At 46.8% G+C, this 23153-nt stretch overlaps 2 protein-coding genes across 2 annotated transcripts in view; one reads left to right on the top strand and one right to left on the bottom strand.

Moving 5' to 3' along the window:
• The window catches only part of TNFRSF11A (TNF receptor superfamily member 11a), a 47510-nt gene extending 27501 nt beyond the window's left edge, over window positions 1–20009 (top strand). Inside the window, exons 7-10 of the mRNA XM_081873054.1 lie at window positions 167–271; window positions 3325–3377; window positions 4399–5194; window positions 14704–20009. Of these exons, the coding sequence (XP_081729180.1) occupies window positions 167–271; window positions 3325–3377; window positions 4399–5194; window positions 14704–15116 (1367 nt within the window). The 3' untranslated portion in view covers window positions 15117–20009. The remainder of the gene's footprint in view (window positions 1–166; window positions 272–3324; window positions 3378–4398; window positions 5195–14703) is intronic.
• The window catches only part of PIGN (phosphatidylinositol glycan anchor biosynthesis class N), a 336158-nt gene that overhangs the window by 189528 nt on the left and 123477 nt on the right, over window positions 1–23153 (bottom strand). The gene's annotated exons all lie outside the window — the stretch shown is intronic.

Here is a 23153-nt window from a genome sequence, read left to right as displayed (position 1 = left end):
AATTGGAATAAATGTTCCAGTTATTCTTCCATGTTGCTGGATTTCTGTCATAACACAATCGGTGCTTTAAAGGGATATTTTGAATAACAAAAATGGCAAATTCCAGGAATATATTCCGACCTGAATATACAAAATGCTCTGACACCTATCTGTCCTTTTTTTTCAGAAACCAACACATTATTTTATATACTGATTATTCCACTCCTCATTGCCTTGGTTGGCATTGCCATCTTTGCAATACTCTATCGCAATAAAGGGAAAGCACTGACAGGTACGTAGCATTTAACTATGTCTTTCTTGATCCGTTGCGAAAGCCATGAGTTCTCTGTGCACTTCCTATTTCAGCCTCCTAATTTGCCTTCGTAAAAGCTAGTATATAAATCACCACATTAATCTTTTAAACCGATCTTTAGTGTGCTTTTTGTTTTAGTGAATACGTTGCAACTTTCGCAAATAATACGTTCTGGATCTGAAACAGAACTCTCATACATGAAATCCCACCCATTTATTTAGACATACTCAGAATGCAAAATGTGCTCATACACCATGGGCACAATCCATCTGGAAGTTACCCTGTGTAAACCCAATGAAATTACCTGAAGTTGTGGAACAGCACTTTCATGTAAGAGCTGCTACTCATACAATTTTCATCCTAGATCCTGAGCACTCAATTGTACACAAGAAATTGCCATGCACACGAGCATCTCTGCCTATTTCTAAGGAGGGAGCACACTGGCCTGTACGTTCCTTTGTATACGTAGGTCTGCTTCCTCCACTGAGAAGAATGAGATGACCTTAACTGAAGAAGTGTGCATGCAGACGAAAGCTTATGGGAGCCAGTGTGGTGTAGTGGTTAAGAGCGGTAGTCTCGTAATCTGGTGAACCGGGTTCGCGTCCCCGCTCCTCCCCATGCAGCTGCTGGGTGACCCTGGGCCAGTCACACTTCTTTGAAGTCTCTCAGCCCTACTCACCTCACAGAGTGTTTGTTGTGGGGGAGGAAGGGAAAGGAGAATGTTAGCCGCGTTGAGACCCCTTTGGGTAGTGATAAAGCGGGATATCAAATCCAAACTCTTCTTCTTCTTATACCAAGGGTATCTGAAGAAGTGTCCATGCACACGAAAGCTTATACCAAAAACAAACTTAGCAGGCCTCGAAGGTTCTACTGGACTTTTTTTAAAATATATATTTGAACTCCCTTTGTGCATCATAGCTTGTGCATTTGATAGCAGTTGCTGGATCAAGACTATTAGCTTCCATGGAACTTGCGTACTGGTGTATAATTCATGAGCTGAAATCTGAGCTGGTTTGATTCCATGAACTTCGGTCTAAATGGGCCTAAATCCAAGCGCTTCAACTTTACTGGGTTGTGACTTGAGGGTGCGGCTGCTGAGTCAACTTAAAAGCATGTCAGACTGGTTAAAGTGGTTTTGTGGCCAGCCCTGTAAATTTGTACTACGCTCCAGGAAGAATCCTTCGGGTGGATTGGAAAATAACAATGACCCCTGCTGCATAACGAACTCTTAAAAATGTCAGTCAGGTCATGGTCTGGATTCAACCTCTCTATACCTGCCAGTTTGCATTTGAGACCCATTTTACAGATATTTTACCTTGTTTTCTTGCATTTTTTTTGCTATCTGAGACTCAAGGTGCAGAATATTTAGACAATAATTAAACATATACATAGCAGACCTTAAGGGACTGTTGTGAACAGATACTCTGTTCTTCATAAGAAGCAAGAAGTTGCTACTACTCTAGGAGGTTTATTTCACTGTCATCCTTGATCCTCAGACCCCAAGCAATGCACATAACTCATGGAAACACCATTTCTTTCAATGGAGCCAACAAGACTATTTTAATGGATTTTGTGTGTGTGTGTCTTTCAAGTCTCCCCAGAGCTATATATAATTGTTCCTTTGTCATTTCATGTGATATATCTTGCAACAGACGATCCAACCAATCATTTGCCCCCAGTTAGATCATTAACAAGTCAGTCATAGGCGGATGGCACATGAGATGGAACAAAGACACAGTGGATGTAGAATGTTCTATTTTTGGCACAGATGGTCCAATAGACACACATTCCATTTGGAGAGAGAGAGAGAGAGAGAGAGAGAGAGAGAGAGAGAGAGAGAGAGATTGCAATGATTGTTTTAACACACTTTTTTTCAGTTTTTGAGAAAAGTTGGTTTAAAATTAAACAACTTCATCCCACTTTAATTTAGTGAATTGAATATTGTGGCTTGTAGCCAGACATTGTCAGTCTCATAGTAGGCCCACTGAAATCCAATGATATTTGAGTTTTTCAGGACTATTAAGTCCCATTAATTTTAAAAACTTAAATTAACTGGGTCTGGATCCAGCCCTATACTTGCTGCCTTGTAATTTTTTAAATGTTTAACCTATTAAGGACACTGACCAGTATTAAATGCACCAGTCTACTAAAATCAGCTGCCTAATGTGCACCCAACTCTTGCGATAGATATTGACTAGACAGTCTAAAAATCAATCAATTTGGACTAAAGTACTTGAACTTGAGATTAGTTAGGATAGATAGATAGATAGATAGATAGATAGATAGATAGATAGATAGATAACTGGTGATAGTATGGGCAGGAATACCAACAGAATTTCCCCATGTACATTGTATGTGGATTGGGGCCCCTACACCACCACCACCACCTATCTATTGACAAGAACTTCTGCTTATAGTATGTACATATATTAACTTAGCCTAGCCTACCTCACAGGGCTGTTGAAGATATAAAATGGGGAAGGGGAAGATAATGTACACAAACCTGAGCTCCTGGCTGAAAAAGCAAAATGCAGATATATGCCACAAGTCAACATTTCTTCCTCTGACAGCTTAGCAACTGTGATTAAGTGCTTTTAGCAATGGTACTGTAACCTGCTGAGCTCCAAAGCCTTAGTGCTGTCTCTGTGTTTTGGTTTACAACCTTTTTTTTTTGTAGAAATGTACGATTGACTTAACTTTTTTTTTTAATGAAAGCTCAGAGTCTGTGGCCCCTGCTAGCATGGGTTCTGTTACATGTGTAGCCTCTGTACCATTTCTGCAACTCTGAGTGTTAGAGGTCCTGGACTCTTCCCACACCGTTCAAGTGATAGTTAAATCAATAAACGGTTGGAGTCAATGACACAGATACAACCGTCCGTCCCCCCAACTTGGTAGGAGTCCGGCATGCTAAAGGGTTAAGCATCCCAGCAAAACCAGCTTGAATTGCTGGCTTTGGGGTATGTGGTTCTATCTGTGACTCACTTATAGCATGCAAAAATCTAATTCATTCTTTTCTTTGTTTCCCCCTCCAGCAAATCTACAGTACTGGGCTAATGACATGTGCAAGCAAATGAAAGGGACAAAGGTGAAGTCTTAAGGCTTTACATACTGTGTTATGCTTCGCCGCCTCCCTCTTGCTTTCCTTGGCAGCTGGGGAACCCAAGTGGTGAATTAAGGACATAGGTTTGTCAGCAGCTATTTGGTAGCTGCCAGGCCACATAAGGAAGGGCAAGAGGGGGGTGGCGAGATTGCAAGGAACAAAGAACCACAAAGAGGGTCGCTTGGCATTTAGTCGCGGATAGTCAGAGATTAGCCTGTGCAATGGCTCTGAGGCTTCCACACAAGCAAAAGATCACTATTACTAACAGTCTTATCACTGTGGATTTCTCAATGGCTTCCTTGGGCTCACAGTCCATACACAGTCCAAAACCTCTGTGACCCAGTGATTATTACATGCTATCTATTTTAAGTTGCAGGGACGCGGGTGGCGCTGTGGGTTAAACCACAGAGCCTAGGGCTTTGCCGATCAGAAGGTCAGTGGTTCGAAACCCTGCAACGGGATAAGCTCCCGTTACTCGGTAGCATTTCGAAAGCACATCAAAGTGCAAGTAGATAAATAGGTACCACTCCGGTGGGAAGGTAAACGGCGTTTCCATGCACTGCTCTGGTTCGCCAGAAGCGGCTTAGTCATGCTGGCCACATGACCCGGAAGCTGTACATCGGCTCCCTCGGCCAATAAAGCGAGATGAGTGCCGCAACCCCAGAGTCGGTCACGACTGGACCTAATGGTCAGGGGTCCCTTTATCTCGTACTGCTTTGCTGCTCCTTTCCAATGTTTTCGTGCTGCTGCTTATGTGGCCAAAACAGCAGGCTTGCTGGCAACCTCGGTGTTTATGGAAGCAGAGATATCTTTAGATTCAGAGAAGGTCCTTTTGTACTGCTCTGAATTCACCTACCCGGTATTGGGCGAGAGAACCTGACTCCCTCCCTTGTTGAGGACACATGTTAAGGCTCCTCAGCTGTTGGAGGAGAGGCCAGAATAGTTATGGTTGCATTGTAAAACTTCCTATTTTTTTAAGTGCATTTTCCCTTTGGATTCTACACAGGACTCTCCTCATGGTACATTTGTGAACAGAAGCGTGGCAAGCCCCGTTGGACTTCGGCTTTTGGGGGGCACATATTTGCTGGACCTTGATGAATATTCTTTTACGGAGGATGCATGTTACCCCCACGGAGACATCCTGAATAGGAAAGCAAGCCCTGATGCAATCCGCTGTGAATTGGGAGATGATTTCCCAACGCTGCCTCCCATAGCTGTGTCTGAAGATGACCAGTTTAGGCAGATACCCACAGAAGATGAGTATACGGACAGAACGACCCAGGGGCCTTGCTATTTTCCTTTACTGAGTAGACCTGAAAGCAAACCTGTGTCACCGTTCTCAGAGCCACTGGAAGTAGGAGAGAATGATAGCTTGAGTCAGTGCTTCACGGGGACTGAGAGTTTGATAGACTCGGCAAACTGCTGCTGCTCAGACCCTTCATGTGGAATGGACCCTGTTCATGCCCCCTCACACCAATGCCTGCAGAACTCTTTTCATCAATCCGCCTGCAGTAGCATGGGAGATGCTGATAACCGAGGCATAGTCAGGTGTGCTGCCTGTTGTGTGTCCTGCAGAGAATCTTCCAGCAAAGCTGGCAACACCATGCATTCTTTAAAAGAAAGTGGGCCTTCTCCACTGTGCACCTGTTGCTTGGACTCTCCCTCTGTGGATCAGTGTGGTTCGGCAAGCAACAATGGTGTCAGAAGTGATCCATCTGACGGAAACGGCACAAAGGACCATAATGCAAAACAAGCTCCTGAGTCGTCAAACAGCAGCACTTCAGATCCCCCAGCAGCATCTGGTAAGCCTACAACAACATGCATGTTGCTTGCATGGCAATCTTTAGGCTGGGTGTGCATCATGTAGCATCAGCATTTCAATCTCATCTGTGAAATCGGGTGTACAAAGGAAAGTGGCTGTGCTGGTCCTGTGGGTTACCCAAGAGGCGAGGTCCAAGTCCGGTCCGTGGTCAAGGTGCAACGTGGAGGCAGTCCATAGTAGCTGGAGCTGGGTGCAGGGCAGGGAGTCGGGTGAAGTCAGGAACAGGCGTGCGAGCTGGAAGCCAGGGCGGGTCAGGAGCTCTGGCAGAAAAGCAGGACAGTGTTCAGACAGGAACTACCAACCAACAATATTGCTCCCGCAACTTGGGACTGGGGCTGGCCGGCTTTTATCTGCCCCGAGGCATAGGGCGGCCCCGATCCTCTGGTGACTCGCCTCTCCTGGCCTGAAGGCAAGCACTCCTCCTGCGGGAACTTAGTTCCCTCCGCCTCTCTGCCCTGAGCCTCTGTAGCTCAGGAGAGGCTGGAGGGTTACTGGACCCAGAGGCAACCTCAGCTTCCTCTGACGGGGCTGCGAGTGGAGCACCTGCAGGCAATGGGTCCTCCATCACCTCAGGAGCCAGAGCAGACTCAGATGATTGCCTGCACCTGAGGATCCAGCACAGGTGAGGACCCTTCAGGCTCATGCCCCAGCCCCAGCTCAGCTGGTTCTGAAGGCAGGGAATTCTGTGCAGGCTGGGATCCCTCAGGTTCAGCATCTGAGTCCGAATCCCAGGCCATCAAAGTGGCCATCTCTGTCATGTACCTACCTGGGTCATCAACTTTCAAAGCTCTGTAGGAGACATGTGGCAGGCTAGACAGATGTTTAATGTGACCAGGCAAAGGCATCATTGCGTTCTTACTCATGACGGACACAGGGGCAGCTTTGAAATATGTGTAGGCTACTGGAAAGTAACATCCAAATATTAACAAATCCCCTTAGGCCCCCGGCAGCTAATCTGCTTTTGGTTTTTCCTCCCAAATGTTTCTCAAAATCTTCTGTACAGATCATATTTATGGCAACTAAACAAGAATCATGACTTGGGGGGACCATTTAAGACAGACACTCTTTTTTTCTTTTTTGGGATATTCATTTGAAAGCAGACTTAAGGTGAGCAATGGGGGTTAATGTATGGAGTGACCCAGTCCATAAAAGTCCTGCATATCATCATTATTAAAATTCCTGCCCCCCAGCAGTCCCTTGACTGAAGGGTAAAATCTTCCTCTTTTTCTGGTGTAAAGAAAATGGAAAACAGGAGTGGCCAGCATTGTGCCCATGAACATATTGGCATCCTTGGGAACTTCCCCTGGCACCCCCAGAGCCTTTGTGCCACCCTCCCTGCCCCTTTAGGTATGTGCGTTGCCATTTTTCCTCTTGAAAAAGTACGTAGAGCAAAGGAGGAAGTTGGAAAGAGCAACATGTTTCTCACTTCCTCTTTCACCATTATGTGCTTTTCAAGGCTACTGATCTGAGCCTTGAAAGGCACATAAAGAGGAAAAGAGGAAATGGGAAGAGTGCCTCACTTCCTTTTTCAGTGCAGTGTGCTTTTCAAGACTGAGATCAGCACCTGAACAACCAAACAGAAAGGGAAGAGGAATGGGGAGGGTGAGAGGGAAAGCAGAGCAATCTGGGATGCCATAAAGGTCAAGAGAGAGCAAGAATGGAGTGCCAGAGAGAGAGAATATATGCACGTATGCACACAAACACACATCAGATCCAGTAAAATGGATCCTATTCAAACTGCAATTTTATTTCACAGGGCAGGTTCCTGCCCAACTCTCATCAGATCAGAGATCGTATTTTTCTTTACTGACTGAACTGTAAAAATCAAAGCTCTGGTGTCTTTCAGTGTTGCCATAGTGGGGGGAAAAACATGGATCTGATACAGATTCTTAGGGATTCTGATGATTTTTACAAGAGAACCATTCAAAGCCACCATCAAATGATAGGTTTCCTCTCCGAGTGCCCAGATCTGTGAATTGCTGGTGGGTTTAATTGCCATTCCTGTGTAAATTTCATAAGATCCCATGAGTATCGATAGTACAGGTTGATGATTTTGTGGTTCTAGCAAGCACCAGATCTGTGATTTTATGCAGTTTACCAATTTAAAATTTTAACTGATTATGTTATTGTGTTGTTTTCTGAAACCCCACGTTCTGAGACTCAGGCTATTACATACAAAATCAGGGGGATCCATTTTAATTCTATGGGATCTGACTTTTACCCAGATGCTATGCTCACATACATTTTCTCTCACTCCTACTCCTAACTTAGTTTGTTGATAAATGTGAAATTCAGTGCATAACAGGAGGGAGACAAATCACATGAAGGCTGTGCAGTAGGAGCCTTAGATATGTTCAACTCTGAAGTTTCAAAATGGCGCTTGTCCTTGGCTCTATTTTTTTGTTTAAATGCCGTACAGAAATGGAAGCAACAAAATGGAACCCCACCTGGGATATGTCATCCAATGCAAATACCTTTATTGATGCTTCACAAGGCTCCTACAGAGGGGCTGTTCATTTATTCATCTTGATTTGCTTACACAAAGCTTATGCAATAGTTAGATCATGCCAGGCCTTTATTGAGCATTTGTTCCAGTTTGTTTACAGGGTGGTTATATGACAATGAGAATTTGTTCTGATTTGCTTGCAGGGTGTTTACAGGGCTTCCTGTTCATCATTCATTTGTTCCACACTTTTCAGTGTGTTTCCCTATCGCTTTCCAAGATGAAAAGCATCCGGCTTTTGTTTTGTTTGATTTGTTGCCCTAGGGTGACAGAGCCCTTTAATCCACTTTAATGGTGCAAATCTAAAGTTCCGATACTGAAATATACTCGGAGTCGCAAAGTGATTTCATGCTCTTTATTCAGCTCATAGTGGTGAGGAGGAATGAATGAAAGTCCCCTCAAAGTATCTGCCTTATATACATTATTTACACAATGGGCTGCACATGATTGGCTAATTCCGGAATTGTACTGTAAACCAATCAGGTTGTGGATTCACTTCAATCTGGAGCATGATTGGGTGGTTCCTGCCAACCAATCATACTGCTGCATTGTTCTAGGACCAATCAGACTGCTGCCTTTTGGATCCTATTGTTCTAGGACCAATCAGACTGCTGCAGTTTGGATCCTATTCGACTCAGTACATAACACCCCTCCCCTCTAAGTTCCAGTCCTGCCCGGGAGGTCGCATTCATAGTCCTCAAGGTACGCTGGCGGCCTACGTGTGCGTTGCGGCCTGGGGTGTTCCCTGGTCCGGGGTTCTGGTTCTGGCTCGTGTTCCAAGGATGCTGGCTGTGATGGGGCTGTTTGGTCTGGCGCAACCGGCTCGCTCAGTCGTGGTTCTGGTTCCGGTGTCCTTTCGGCCTCCCGGGACCTCTCTGTATTTGCTGGTTCTGCCTCTCCTGCTGGCCCCTGCTGCTCTATGGGCCTCACTGCCCCACTGTTCCCCTGGGACTCCTCTGACCTGTCCTCCTCCTCCTGGTTTTCTCCCGGGAATCGTCGCCGTATCTGGTCACAGTGGCGGCGCCAGCATTGCCCCCCATCCGTTAGCACCTCGTACGACACGGGGCCAGTGACCCTGGTGACTGTGGCGGGTACCCATGCAGGGCCTGCCCCAAAATTCTTTGCGTACACTGGGTCCTGGGCCTCGAAGGTCCGGGGGTTCCTGCCTTCCCCCACCCCTACCTCATCCTGAGCTCTATCGGGGTGAAGGCGGTCCAATCTGATTGCAAGGCGCCGACCCATTAGTAGTTCAGCGGGGCTCCGGCCAGTCGTTGAGCTGGGGGTGCTGTGCTGTGCTAGAAGGAATGTGGCAAGGCGGTACTCCCAATCCCCTTGCGTCATGCGGCGAAGGGTGTCCTTGGTGGTCCGCACCATGCGTTCTGCTTGGCCATTGGTGGCAGGGTGGAATGGCGCCGAACGGATGTGGCGGATGGCGTTCTGCGCTGTGAAGGTTTGGAATTCTCCTGACGTAAATGCAGTCCCGTTGTCTGAGACGAGAGTGTCAGGGAGCCCGTGCGTTGCAAACAGCCTGCGTAGTACCCGGATGGCTGCGGATGTAGAAGTGGATGGTACCAGTGCGACTTCCAGCCATTTGGTGTAGGAGTCCACCACTATGAAGAATGTTTTCCCCTGAAAGGGGCCAGCGAAGTCCACATGCAGGCGTGACCATGGTGCTCGGGCAGACTCCCAGGACTGGACTGGGGCCCTTGGGGGATCTGGGCGGGATTCTTGGCAGGCCTGGCAGTGTTTGACCCAGGCCTCTATCTCTCCGTCGATCCCCGGCCACCACACATAACTCCTGGCAAGGGCCTTCATTCTTACTACCCCTGGGTGTGTCTCGTGTAGGGCTGTGAGGACCCTTTTGCGGAGGGGCTGGGGAACAACGACCCTGCTTCCCCATAACAGGCACCCCTTGTGGGCCGACAGTTCATGTTTGCGGGTTGTGTAGCTGGCGAATTCTGGCCCGGGGCTGCTGCTGGGCCATCCCCTCCACACCCAGTCCAGGACCCGGGAGATGACCCTATCTTTCTTGGAATGGTGTGCAACTTCTTGTGCCTGAATGGGGCGGTCGGGAAGCAGCTCCAGGCTCATAACCTCTTGTGCAGGTGCCGGGTCGGGGCCTGTTTCTGGTAGTGGTAGCCTGCTGAGGGCGTCCGCATGGCCCATCGCCTTCCCAGGGCGGTGAATCAGTGCATACTGGTAGCTGGCAAGGAAAATTGACCACCTGAGGACACGAGGAGACAGCACTTGGGGGGTCTGCTTTTCGGGGGCAAACAAGCCAAGCAACGGTTTGTGGTCAGTCACCACGGTGAAGGGCCGCCCATACAAGAAATCATGGAATTTTTTTACTCCCTTCACGATTGCCAGGCCCTCCTTGTCGATTTGTGAGTAGTTCCGCTCGGTTGCGTTGAGTGTCTGGGAAAAGTATGCCACCGGTACCTCTCTTCCATCTGGGAGTTGGTGTCCCAGGACAGCGCCAATGCCATAGGGTGAAGCGTCGCATGCTAGCACCACCGGCAGCTTCTCGTCGAAGTGTGCCAAGACCGAGTTTGAGACAAGCAAGTCCTTGACTGCCTGGAATGCGGCCTCCTGGCGATGGCCCCACACCCAAGGGGCCCGCTTGTCCAGGAGTCTGTGTAGGGGCTCCGCTACCGCCGCCTTGTGGGGAAGGAAGGAATGGTAAAAGTTCAATAGTCCCAAGAAGGCCTGAAGTTCAGTCTTGTTCCTGGGCGCTGGGGCATCACAAATGGCCCGTACCTTGTCCCCAGTCGGGTGGACCCCTTCTGCGTCCACCATGAATCCCAGAAAGTCCACCTGGGGCACTCCTAGTAGACATTTTTCCCGCTTTACCTTGAGACCCGCTGTCTGGAAACGGTGCAGAACGGTGCGGAGGCGGTCCTCAAACTCCTCTGGTGTGGGCCCGGCAATCAACACATCATCGAAGAAGGGGGTGACGCCAGGAATCCCTTTAAGGAGAGAGTCCATTAGATTCTGGAATATGCCTGGTGCCACGCTGACACCGAATTGCAGCCGCTTTACCCTGAATGCTCCTCTGTGCGTCACAATCGTCTGTGCCTCTGCTGTGGCCTCATCTACTGGAAGCTGTTGATATGCTTGGGCCAAGTCCAGCTTGCCAAAAATTTTCGACCCAGCCAGGGTGGCAAGGACATGGCTGACCACTGGCACTGGGTATGCATGGGCCGTGAGGGCCTTGTTTATGGTACATTTGTAGTCTGCGCAGATGCGGACTGAGCCATTAGGCTTGACAGGTGTGACGATTGGGGTTTCCCAGGGGGCATTAGGTACCGGTTCCAGCACTCCTTGCTCCACGAGCCGGTCCAATTCCTCGTCTATACGGGGTTTCAGAGCGAACGGGACCCGGCGGGCCTTGAGCCTGACTGGTCGTACTGCGGGGTCAAGCTGTAGAGCAATGGGGGGGCCCGTATACTGTCCCAATTTCCCATCGAAAACCCCCGGAAATTCCTTGCATATGGCGTCCACGTCCACTTGTAAGCTAGTGTGGTTCACCCCGGTGACAGCTAGCCCCAGTGGTCCAAACCATGCCAATCCCAGTAAGCTAATGTAGGGGCCCTTGACCACAAGCAAGTCCAGTTGCCGCGTCCGCCCTCGGTATTGCACCCTGAAGGTCCCCACCCCCATTGTGGGGACCTTACGTTTCTGGAAGTCCCGGAGGGTGAATGGGGCCGGCCTGAGTTTGGGACCCCCAGTAGGACACAGTTTCCTTAAGGTCCTTGCCGAGATTATGGATAGAGTTGAACCCGTGTCAAGCTCCATGCGGCATGGGGCCCCCTCTATCTGTACCTCTACATAAATTTTCTCTATGTTGGGGTGGGGCAACTGGTATACCTGGAAGTCCGTGAGCTCTGTCAAGTTGCCTTGGTGCGTTGGGCCCCGGGACCTGGGGTTCTTGGATTGGTCGTCTGATGCCTGGTGTCGGGTGGGCCGAGCCCGACACACCCGGGCGATGTGTCCCGATTTTCTGCACTGTCTGCACTCTGCATTGCGGAAACGGCAGGTCCTCCTCTCATGACTTTCTCCACAGCTTGCGCAGTTCCCTCCTTCTCGTCGAGGCAGCTGTGGTATGTGGGCTGCTTGAGTGCGCTGCTGTACTCGGTGCACCTCCTCCCTGTCAGATCCTGAGTCGTCGGTGAGGTCTTCATGGTGGACCCTCGGTTGGGACGGCTGGCTCGGCCGTGCCTCTTGTGTCGACCTCTCGGCAGCTTCCGTTGCCAGGGCCTCCTCCAGAGCGACCTGGAACGTTAGGTTCTTCTTAGCGTAGAGGCGTCGTTGCAGCTTCTCATCCCTCAGGCCACCGACGAGGCGGTCACGAAGCATGTTCTCCAGCTCTGAGAAGTTGCAGAACCGGGCGGCTTGGCGGAGAGAGGTCACAAACCCAGTTATGGTTTCCCCAGGGGCTTGCCGCTTTGCGTAGAAGGCATTTCGACGAGCCACCACTGAGGGCTGTGGCGAAAAGTGCCCCTTCAGCTGTTCCATTATTGTTTTGTATGGAACAGTAGCAACGTCTTCAGGCGCAAGGAGAGCCCGGGCGATTTCAAATGTCTCCTCTCCGCAGACGCTGAAGAATATTGCCCTCTTCTTGGCGTCTTCATCATCGGTGACCCCTTTGGCTTCTAGGAGGAAGGTGAAACGGGAGGCGTACGCTTCCCAGTCTCCAGATGCTGGGTTGAACGGCGAGAAGTTGCTGTCAGTTGCCATTCTGAGTTCCTTGTGTCCCGGAGCTGAAGCCTGGATACACGGTGCGAGGCAGCGGTGCGGCAGGTGGCGGTGCTGCGGTGCTGTGTGTGGCAGTCAGCTCAGCGGGATCCCACCTTCGTCGCCAGTGAAATATACTCGGAGTCGCAAAGTGATTTCATGCTCTTTATTCAGCTCATAGTGGTGAGGAGGAATGAATGAAAGTCCCCTCAAAGTATCTGCCTTATATACATTATTTACACAATGGGCTGCACATGATTGGCTAATTCCGGAATTGTACTGTAAACCAATCAGGTTGTGGATTCACTTCAATCTGGAGCATGATTGGGTGGTTCCTGCCAACCAATCATACTGCTGCATTGTTCTAGGACCAATCAGACTGCTGCCTTTTGGATCCTATTGTTCTAGGACCAATCAGACTGCTGCAGTTTGGATCCTATTCGACTCAGTACATAACAGATACACACTTGAATCCCTCCTACAAAAACATTGACAATCTGGAGGGGCCTAGAGTAAGGCTTCCCCTGCTTATTAATCTTGCAGTTAATTTAAGGATGATATGAATGAGCCAGGAACTTTTGTTTTTTCCTGAGATTCTGGAAATGGTCTAGACCCAGCACGGTCACATGCTGGTTCCAGTGGTTTCTCTCCACCCATTTTCTGGCACTCTGCAGCCCTGGCTAGCTAGCTGGCAAGCCAAATGTTATGGTGGTGGTGGTGGTGGAGGAGAAGGAATAAAAAGAAAATCCTTTTACCAATTACAAACTGAGATTTTCAGCTCACCAGATGAAAGCATTAGTCACAGTTGTTGTTTTTTTTTGTTCTGTATGTGAACTCTTGAAAAACAACCATAACATCGTTTGGTACATTATATGTCTTGACAGTTATCCTATGATGCAGTGGATTAAAAATGAGTTCTAGGATCCAAAACAGTTTACATACATTTACCTGGAAGTAATTTTGCCCTGCTGGTGGTTCAAATCCCCACAACAGGGTGAGCACCCATTGTTCGGTCCCAGCTCCTGCCAACCTAGCAGTTCGAAAGCATGCCAGTGTGAGTAGATAAATAGGTACCACTGCAACGGGAAGGTAAACAGCATTTCCTTGCACTCTGGTTTCCGTCACTGTGTCCCGTTGCGCCAGAAGCGGTTTAGTCATGCTGGCCACATGACCCAGAAAGCTTTCTGTGGACGAACGCCAGCTCCTTTGGCATGAAAATGAGATGAGCACCACAACCCCATAGTCGCCTTTGACTGGACTTAACCATTCAAGGGTCCTGTGCCTTTAGTACACTCTGACTCTAACTATTAGAGACAGGAATTATCCATGGATTCATTTCTGATTAGGTACCGCAATCTGTAGGTCACGTCTGGTGCAAGATTCAGTTAGTTTGTTCTTCTACCACAAAGGCTAGAAAGGAACATCTGGAAGGACCTCATTTGTGGCATGAAACATGCAGGCTTCTGGGGACCTGACCTTGGATCCCTCTACACGTGTGATGCATCTGGTAAAGCTGATTGACATCTCCCATGATCCTTAGCATCTTAAAGATGCTCTGTACAGGAGCATGGCTCATGGAAACCTGTAGCCTCTCTGCCCCCTCTGTTCCTCTAAATCAGGGGTGGGAACCCTGTGGTGCACCAGATGTCACCAGACTATAGCTCCTATCATTGCTGACCATAGATTACGCTGGCTGAGGATGATGGGAGTTGTAGTCCAATAACATCTGGAAAAAGCCACAGCTTTTCCACCCCTGCCTTAATATACAAAATGAAGATTGCAGAAGTCTAGACCAGGAGTGGGGTGCCCAAAGCTTCCCCCTCCCTCTTGATTTTTTTCTGTATCAGACATTTATCACTGCCCTTTAAACTTATCACTTGCCATATAAACATCTGGTCTAATGGATCAACACTAAATGGAAATTTTTGGTTTCAGTAGTTCTGGTGCAGCGTAAACCACTCTGTCAGTATCAGTTGCAAAGGCTGTTATCATTGATCTGCGGGAGCTGTACAGTTGTCATCTGAATTAGAGGTTTTCCAGAAACTTGAGTATTCCCTTATGAAAACAGCATTTTAGCTCAAGCTGCATTGGCCTGTCCATAGCATTCTCCTTCTGCATGTGTTACTTTGGATCTTCATTGATTGCTTGCGATTGTAAACTCCTGCACTGTAAATTCCTTACAGTGCCCATATATTAATGGGAAAATGTGTGTGTCTCTCTCTCTCCTCCTCCTGTTCCAACACCCTCTCTAGGAAATGTGACTGGAAATGGCAACTCTACATTCATTTCAAGCGGGCAAGTGATGAATTTCAAAGGTGAAATCATCGTCGTCTACGTGAGTCAGAATTCCCAAGAAGGGTCTATGTCTCCCGGATCGAGTGACGACAGCCTGGGCAGCCCAGTGCAAGAGGAAAATCTGGACCGCTGCGAGACCTTTGCGGGCAACGCTCGCCAATATAAGGAAAAATGTGCCGAGATGAATTCATATCACAGTGTGGGTGATGAACCGCCGAGCATTGTGGGAGAGTACAAGAGAACTGCTGGGCCTATAGCTCAAGAAGAGAAGCATGAGAGTCAGAACACGAAACTTTTCTCTAGTGAGGCCTCGTCGCCCGTGCAAGAGGAGGGAAAGCCAGGGCAGTTTCTAAAGCAACCATTGCACTGATGGAACCAAGGCCTGAATTGCTGGTTTCTGGCGTTTGGTTAAAAGGACACGGTGACTGAATGTGTTCTATCAAACAGCACCTGGGTAGCAATCTTCTATTCGTTGTCGCCGTCAGAACGCTGCGGCTGACAGATGAGAAGCAGGGTCTTTTCTGGATGACGATCCCTCTGCTATAAAAGGAAGCAGGAAACTTCAGTACGCTTTGGTGCTATAGGGTACGTCTCTCACAACAAGCTGAATATTTCAGGATTCAGGCGCAAGAGGCATTGCTGCTGTTCCAAATGCCTCGGGAAATAAGCTCCCAAGCATCTTGTACATACCGCCAAACATCTCTAGCCTTGCATTTTGTTAGAACGGTAGACTGGCTGTTAGGGAGAAACTCAGTTCAGTTTGCTTTTAAAGTTGAATTAATCAAATTTACACTTTCCGGACCAAAAGGAGAACCAAAACACATCCGTCTTTCAAAATCCGCACTTACCTAAATGGTGCAGTTCAGTTCAGTTCTCCAACCAAATGTTTACAAAAATGCATATCTCAGCAGGGAATGTGTATAGAAATAAATACCTTTGTGCAGAAATATATAGAAATGCACAATATCAGGAGAAACAGCTTGCAAAAATGGGCAGATTAGTCAAAACGGCAGAGAAAAATGTGTTTATTAGGAGAAGATTGCACTAAAATGCTGAAGAATCTTTATAGGGTTTTGTTTTTTGTTTTTTGTTTTTGTAAAATCATGAATTGCTGCATAAATGTGGAGAACTGAATTTAAGACTGGAGAAATGATGACCTCAGAGAACCGCAACTGACAGACCCTTCCGTCTCTTAAACAGAAGTCATGGTTTTTTTTCCATTTGATAGGCTTGAGGTCAACCTTAGCTATGGAAAAGACGCCACTGGTTTAGTTGTCCCCATGCTTCAGACAGGTTTTCTTATTTAAATGTCCACTCACCACCTTGTCCTTTAAAAGCAAATCCAGTTTTTAAAGGGGTTTGCAAGGGCTACTCTGGGCTTGGTTGGCTTTGGGCTATTGCAGGCTCCTGCCAATCTCTGCTCTGTTCAGCTGGTTTCTGGTGCAAACTTACAGTACCAGGAGCTCAGCCTTGGAGAAGTCTGGTTTGTTTGAGCAGAACATAATGGGTTTTTTTTTTTCCAAAACAGCTCCACTGCTCAATATTTCATTTGCTGCATAGCCTCGGATTTTGAATTTTAAAATTGTAAACATCGTTTTAGCACAGACTGTCAGCCATAGTTTATTTGTAGCTAATATCGTTCCATCAAGTTTGATGGGTGGGGCGCCAAATAACCAAGAAAGGGGGCTACCAGCTGCATTTGACTCTGACTCCTCCTCTTCCCAAGCCTTGGTTATTTTTAAATTCCCACTAGCCTTTTCCTTGCCCCAGTTCTTTTCTGAATGCCTGTGGGTTTCATGTTGCTGGGTCCAGTAACAATCAACAAGAATGAGGAAACATTTTATAAAAAGAGATTTATTCCATACCCTCCAAGATAGTGACGTCCTGTTCCATAATAATAATAGTAATTGTTGTTGTTGTTGTTAATATTCTGCCCATCTGACTAGGGTGCCCCAGCCACTCTGGGTGGCTTCCAACATATATAAAAAACATAATAAAACATTGCCCGTTAAAAGGCTTCCCTATACAGAGCTACCTTCAAATGTCTCCTAAAGATGTTGTCTCCTTGACATCTGATGGGAGGGTGTTCCACAGGGCGGGTGCCACTACTGAGAAGGCTCTGTGCCTGGCTTCCTGTAGCTTCACTTCTCGCAGTGAGGGAGCTGCCAGAAGGCCCTTGGAGTTAGATCTCAGTGTCTAGGCTAAATGTTGACTGTGGAAATGCTCCTTCAGGTATTATCCCTGCTTCCTTTCAGATATATACATATATAGATACACACACACACACACACACACACACACACGGCTGTGCCATGGTGCACAGCAGCCTTACGTACAGCCTCACCTGCTAGCAAACCACCCAACACTCATCAAATCCACACCACTATCCTGTTAGACCAGGTGGCTTCCAACATATATAAAAACATTATGAAACATTAAACATTTAAAAACCTCCTTATACAGGGCTGCCTTCTAAAATTTGTATAGTTACTTATCTCCTTGGCTTGTGGGTCACATAACTCCATACCCTCCAACATTTCGCCGATGAAAACAGGGATGTCCTAAGTAGGAGATTACGGGATCAAATCAGAAACCGGAACGGCTTATGTAAATCCAGGACTGTCCCTGGGAAATAGGGAAACTTGGAGGGTCTATTATTAAGAGGAGCCTCTTAAGTCCCTGTGCAAGAACCTCAAACTACAGGCCTAAAGGAACTGCCCATATTACAGGACTCAAATTGCCCTGACCTTAACAGGGAGAAGGAAGAGTTTTCTGCCAAGACTGGGTCGCCTCCCACCGGCTGCGTAAAGTAAACCCTTCCGTTGCAGACTCTCATCAGTCAGGAGCAAAAATGCTCACAAGACTACTCACATTGCCCTCTGCTGGCCTTCTTCTTCTCAGCTGATGCAGCTGACTCATCACCATGCACTTTAATGCCCTAATAAAAGGGAGGACATTGGACTCTCTCCATCCCTCCCTCCCTCCCTCCCTCCTATTCATGTGAATATGAGACAGCGGCATTAGGTACTGAAAAAGGAAAATATGCCTTGCTGAGGGCATGGGTATCTGTGGTATAACAAGGTTATATTTGGAGTTTTGAGAGTCTGGAACAGATATAAAACCTAGGTTATATATGATGATACCTTTCCAGATCTCAACGCAAGAAGCATTTCATAGAAAAGAGGTGATGGGTGAAGAGAAATAGTTAGCCTATCAATAATGATTAGAGAGGAAACTATGCCTTGCTTCACAACATTTCAAGAAGAGGAGTTTATAATACTGTTTTCATAGAATCATAGAGCTGGCAGGGACACCAAGGGTCATCTAGAACCACCCCCTGCAATGCAGGAATCCTCCCTGGGTGGGCTTCAACCACCAACCTTCTGGTTAACAGCCAGAGGCATTGACCCATTGCACCATGCAAAAAGCATGCTGAATCGCCCCTCTGTGTTTTCGTTGACCTACTTGTTCCCTGCAAAAGATGGAGATGAGATATTTGGGGACTTCTGGGGGGGGGGGAGAAGGTGAAATTCTAAGGATTTTCAGTTTTCTAAGAATTGATGCTTTTGAATTATGGTGCTGGAGGAGACTCTTGAGAGTCCCAAGGACTGCAAGAAGATCAAACCTCTCCATTCTGAAGGAAATCAGCCCTGAGTGCTCACTGGAAGGACAGATCGTGAAGCTGAGGCTCCAATACTTTGGCCACCTCATGAGAAGAGAAGACTCCCTGGAAAAGACCCTGATGTTGGGAAAGATGGAGGGCACAAGGAGAAGGGGATGATAGAGGACGAGATGGCTGGACAGTGTTCTCGAAGCTACCAGCATGAGTTTGACCAAACTGCGGGAAGCAGTGGAAGACAGGAGTGTCTGGCGTGCTCTGGTCCATGGGGTCACGAAGAGTCGGACACGGCTAAACAACTAAACAACAACAACAATGACACGGCCAAAAACATTGTCTCTTCCTCTTCTTCTTCACTAAAAATGGAAAAAGTAAGCACCACCTAGTATCTTTCCCTGTTCGTCATCTTTCCAATGAACTTGTGCATTTCTCACACGGATGGAGGCAGAAACGAGTAATAGCTAGTGATATCTGCAGAGATGGGGCCTCAACCGCTACATTTTTTCTGTCTCAGGAAACTTGTGCCACATGAAACTTCCAAGCACATGGGAGTGCTGCCTTTGAATGTTAGCTCTTCTCATGCTCCATCTTTAAATTTAGCAGATGTAAACTGCCAGGGGTGGGGGGTGAGGGCAGGGCAGAATTAAATTCAGTTTGAATTTAAAAGCCTACTTCCCTACTTTTCACTTTCTAAAAGAATCTGTGAATCAAGACACAGCCATCCTTTGAAATTCAGGCTTATCCGAATTTTGCAATGCAACGCTCTGGGCACAAGAATACATATACTGGGGCTAAAGTCTGTGTATAGTTGCATATATTACAAGAAAGATCATGCAAACTGCATACTTCGTAAAAATGCATATATTGGGGAGGATTGCATACAAAAATGTGTATATTAAGAGAAAGTCACACAAAGATGCTGATAATTTTTCTCAATTTGCATCTTTGAAACTTTGTGTTAAAAAATGGAATTAAAGTGTCCAAAAACAGACCCCACCCTTTTAAAAAAACTATCATCTTCAAAGAAGTTGGGCTCAATTGATGCTCAGATTGGGATCTCTATCTGAACATTATGGGAAAGGTTGGGACAAAGCACAGTGCAGAAAACAGTGTCTCTGCCTGCTCAGTTTACAACCTTTTGCTTTAACAAATGGAAGGCGCTTGGAACTGGATTTGGGGGGGCGGGGGCTGGATTTGTTTAGCATCGAACTCAGTGGTTATGCAAAGCAGTGCTTTGATTTGATTTGCTGAGACAGGCTGGCATGGGTTTTCTTTTAGAAGTTCCTAGTCCACATTTACTGCATGCACAAAAACACCTTAAGACCTCTCTCTGAAAAAAATCTCTGTGTAAAAGGCTGTAAAAACAGAAAGGCAGCCCTAAGCGCTCATCTGTCTTTAACACCAGATGGTATGAGCTCATCTACTCCTCAGCAGCAGAAGAAAAGCAAACGTTGTTGTTGTTGTTTTAATTACCACTTGATGCAGGAACGGTGCGCAGTAGTGGATCACCTTTATTTCTCATCCAATCCCTGTAAACTTAAGAAGAGCCCTGCTGGATTGGACCAAAGACCCATCTATTTTTAAATTTTAGTTCACAAAATTTATATTATATATTGCTTGATTGTAATAAACAAAACCTGCAAGCATTGCCCTCCCCCTGCCTAGTCCAGCATCCTGTTCTAACACAGCCAATCAGATGCCTATGGGAAGCATACAAATAAGGATACAAGCACTTTCCACTCTTGTGATTCCCAGCACACTGCCTCAGATCCCGGAGGGAACATATAGGCATCATGAAAATTAGCCAATGTAATCCTCTTTGCCTAACCCTGTTTTAAAGCCATCCAGATTAGTGGGTGCTATGCACTGCGCACAATCCTCCATTGTCTCCCAAGGCAGACAGATGCCAACAATAACAACTACACCTTGTGGGAGAGAATTACCGTATTTTTCGCTTTATAAGACGCACCAGACCACAAGACCCACCTAGTTTTTGGAGGAGGAAAACAAGGGGGGGGGGAATTCTGAATCTCAGAAGCCAGAACAGCAAGAGGGATCGCTGCACAGTGAAAGCAGCAATCCCTCTTGCTGTTCTGGCTTCTGCGATAGCTGCGCAGCCTGCATTCGCTCCATAAGACACGCACACATTTCCCCTTACTTTTTAGGAGGGAAAAAGTGAGTCTTATAGAGCAAAAAATACGGTACATTTTTTTTTTAGTGATGCACTATGCGAATAAGCACTTTCTTTTGTCTGCCTTGGTTCTTTCAACATCCAGCTGCATTGGATGACCCTACCCAGTGCTATTTTTCTAGAAAAAGGGGTGCCTGAACTCACCATGAACGTCTCCCTTGTTCTCTTTTAATGGCAATGGCACCCACCTGAGGTGTGACGGAACTGAGTTCCTGTGAGTTCTAGCTGGAAAAAAAGCCCTGGCCCTAGGTTCTACTATTTGGAGGAGGAAAAACTTCTCTCTACACACTTTTCTACACTAGTCATAATTTTATACACTTCTATCATGTTTGCTGTACAGTGAGCAAATAAATCACCCATGAGCAAATGCATTTTAATAAAGCAGATGACTTCATGAATCTTTCGAAGCGTTCTTTAAGTTGGGGAGAAGAAATGAAAAGAACTTATACAATTTCCAGGGACATCTGGATGAATGCAAATGACTAACAAGCCAAAAGCTATAACGATGAGCTGGAGTTTGGTACCTCACTGGGATTACATCTGTGTCCCAGTTACCTCAGGAATACAGCCCCGGCATGCACCATTTAAAACCATGTATGTTAGTGGAACATCTGCCGTTTCTTTCATCTGCTGCAGAGCTCAGGAGACGCCTTTTCTGCACTCAACAACTTTTGGCTAGATACTGCAATTGGCCTGAACTGCCTCAACTATTTCCTAGCAGAGCTTATCTGCCTGGTTTCTAGCACCTACACCCGATTCTCTTTAAAAACCAAATATGCATTTCACAAATGAGTTTGGAGCTCTATTTGGAACAAAATTACACCCATGGGAGCAAAAGGTGTGTGCTTTTGCAAATAGTTTCAAGAACCCAGACAACTGTGAGAAAGTGTGTCATCACGTTGAGCAACTCACTGTTATTGAATTATACCTTTTATTTGTGGTGTACTTGAAGTTCCCTCTAAGCCTCTGTGAGTGCCTCTAAGTATGTACAGAGTGTCTTTCCTTCAGTCACACATAACTGCAATTCAATGTTGTGCAAATAATTCCATGACCACCACCAGGAGTAAACAATCAACATCTCTGTGGTGGTGGGAAGAGACCTTTCTCAGGACATCTTGGAACCTGGCAGCGTCGCTGATAATGCGGAGTGTTGCAAACCCTCATTGGATCATGCAAAAGGTGGACACTCTTTCCCCTTCCACTGCTTTTCCCTAGTAAATAAAAGGCAATTGCACTCTTGGCATTTCCCTGCTAGGCATGAGGGAGAAAGCTGGTTCAAATTTTAACGAAAAACTACCTAATCCACACTTTCCAATACCATGAAGGAACTAAACTGACTTTTCACACTTCTCTGGGCCATAGGCACCATCTCTGGGGGCCCCTGGGGGCCAAGGTACCCACAAATATTTTACTGTGAGTGCCCAGCTGGACGACCCAATATGGTGCACGCAAAATGTCATGGCGTGCCAAATGATGACTGGGCTCATCACAGCCACAGGAGAGTCTCACAGGGCCCATCACGCCCTCCAAAAACGCACCACTGGTCCCACCACATCATGCACACAACACAAATGATGTCACACACATGTGCCAGGTACCCACTTACTCAGATGCAAACTCCTTTTTCCTGTTAGTAAGGCTTGTTTTCTGAGAAAATATGCAGGCTATTTGGATAAAATCGCATCACATTTACTTGGGAGTAGTGATGGGTGGGCGGGTGCATTTTGGCTTCTATTTGCACCGTGATCATTGGAGTGCAATTCTAAGCACACTTACTTACTTAGTAGCAAGTGCTACTAAACACAATGAGACTTCAACTACTTAGCAAACATACACAGGCTTGCACTGTAAAGGAATATACATAAATGAACATACAAGTCCTGTTGACCCATATGGAAGTTATTTCCAAGGGAAGATATTCAGGACTGCAGTCACAATGATCCACTCCCCCCCCCCCCCCGCCCTTGCTTTCCTTGGCTGAGATTTTGGCTGTGGACTTCAAACTAAGTACTGAGCTCTGAGTTTCACTTTCATTTCACATTTACCACAGCAGTTTAGTTTTAAGTTTCATTTCTCTTTCACTGTGTAGTCTCCTCCCATCTTTCCCTTATTGATTCCCTATCAATCTCCACCCTTTCCTCTTCAGTTGAGGTGACCAGAACTGGACACAGTATTCCAAATGGCATTATAATATTGGCAGTCTATTCTTTTCCTACATGGGGAATAAGCCCTATTAAACTCACTGGATATTATTTCTGGGTAGACAGGCTGATGTAGGACTGCACTAATAAGAGAACATTTCCACACAAAAAAGAACATCCCCTCATGAGGTTGTGCATTTATTGTTTGTCATCATGAGCCATTTGCTTTACAAGACAGGACCACCTTGGTTGTTCGAAACCAAAGATACTTCTTGGGGTGTGTAATCCTGTGGATTTAGATAGGGGAAAGCCTGACGGAATTTGTTAATATCCTTATAAGCACCATCCATATGCCCTTGTTTTCCCCACAAAGAACAGGTTCAACAAGTCCCTTCCAAAAGAGGCTTACAATCTAAATATAAGACACAGGAAACCAGCAGAGGGCAGGAAGGGAAA

This window comes from Podarcis erhardii (genome assembly GCF_964252035.2).
Source record: "Podarcis erhardii genome assembly, chromosome: 8".
NCBI classification, from domain to species: Eukaryota; Metazoa; Chordata; class Lepidosauria; order Squamata; family Lacertidae; genus Podarcis; species Podarcis erhardii.
This window is presented reverse-complemented; position numbering and strand designations above follow the sequence as displayed.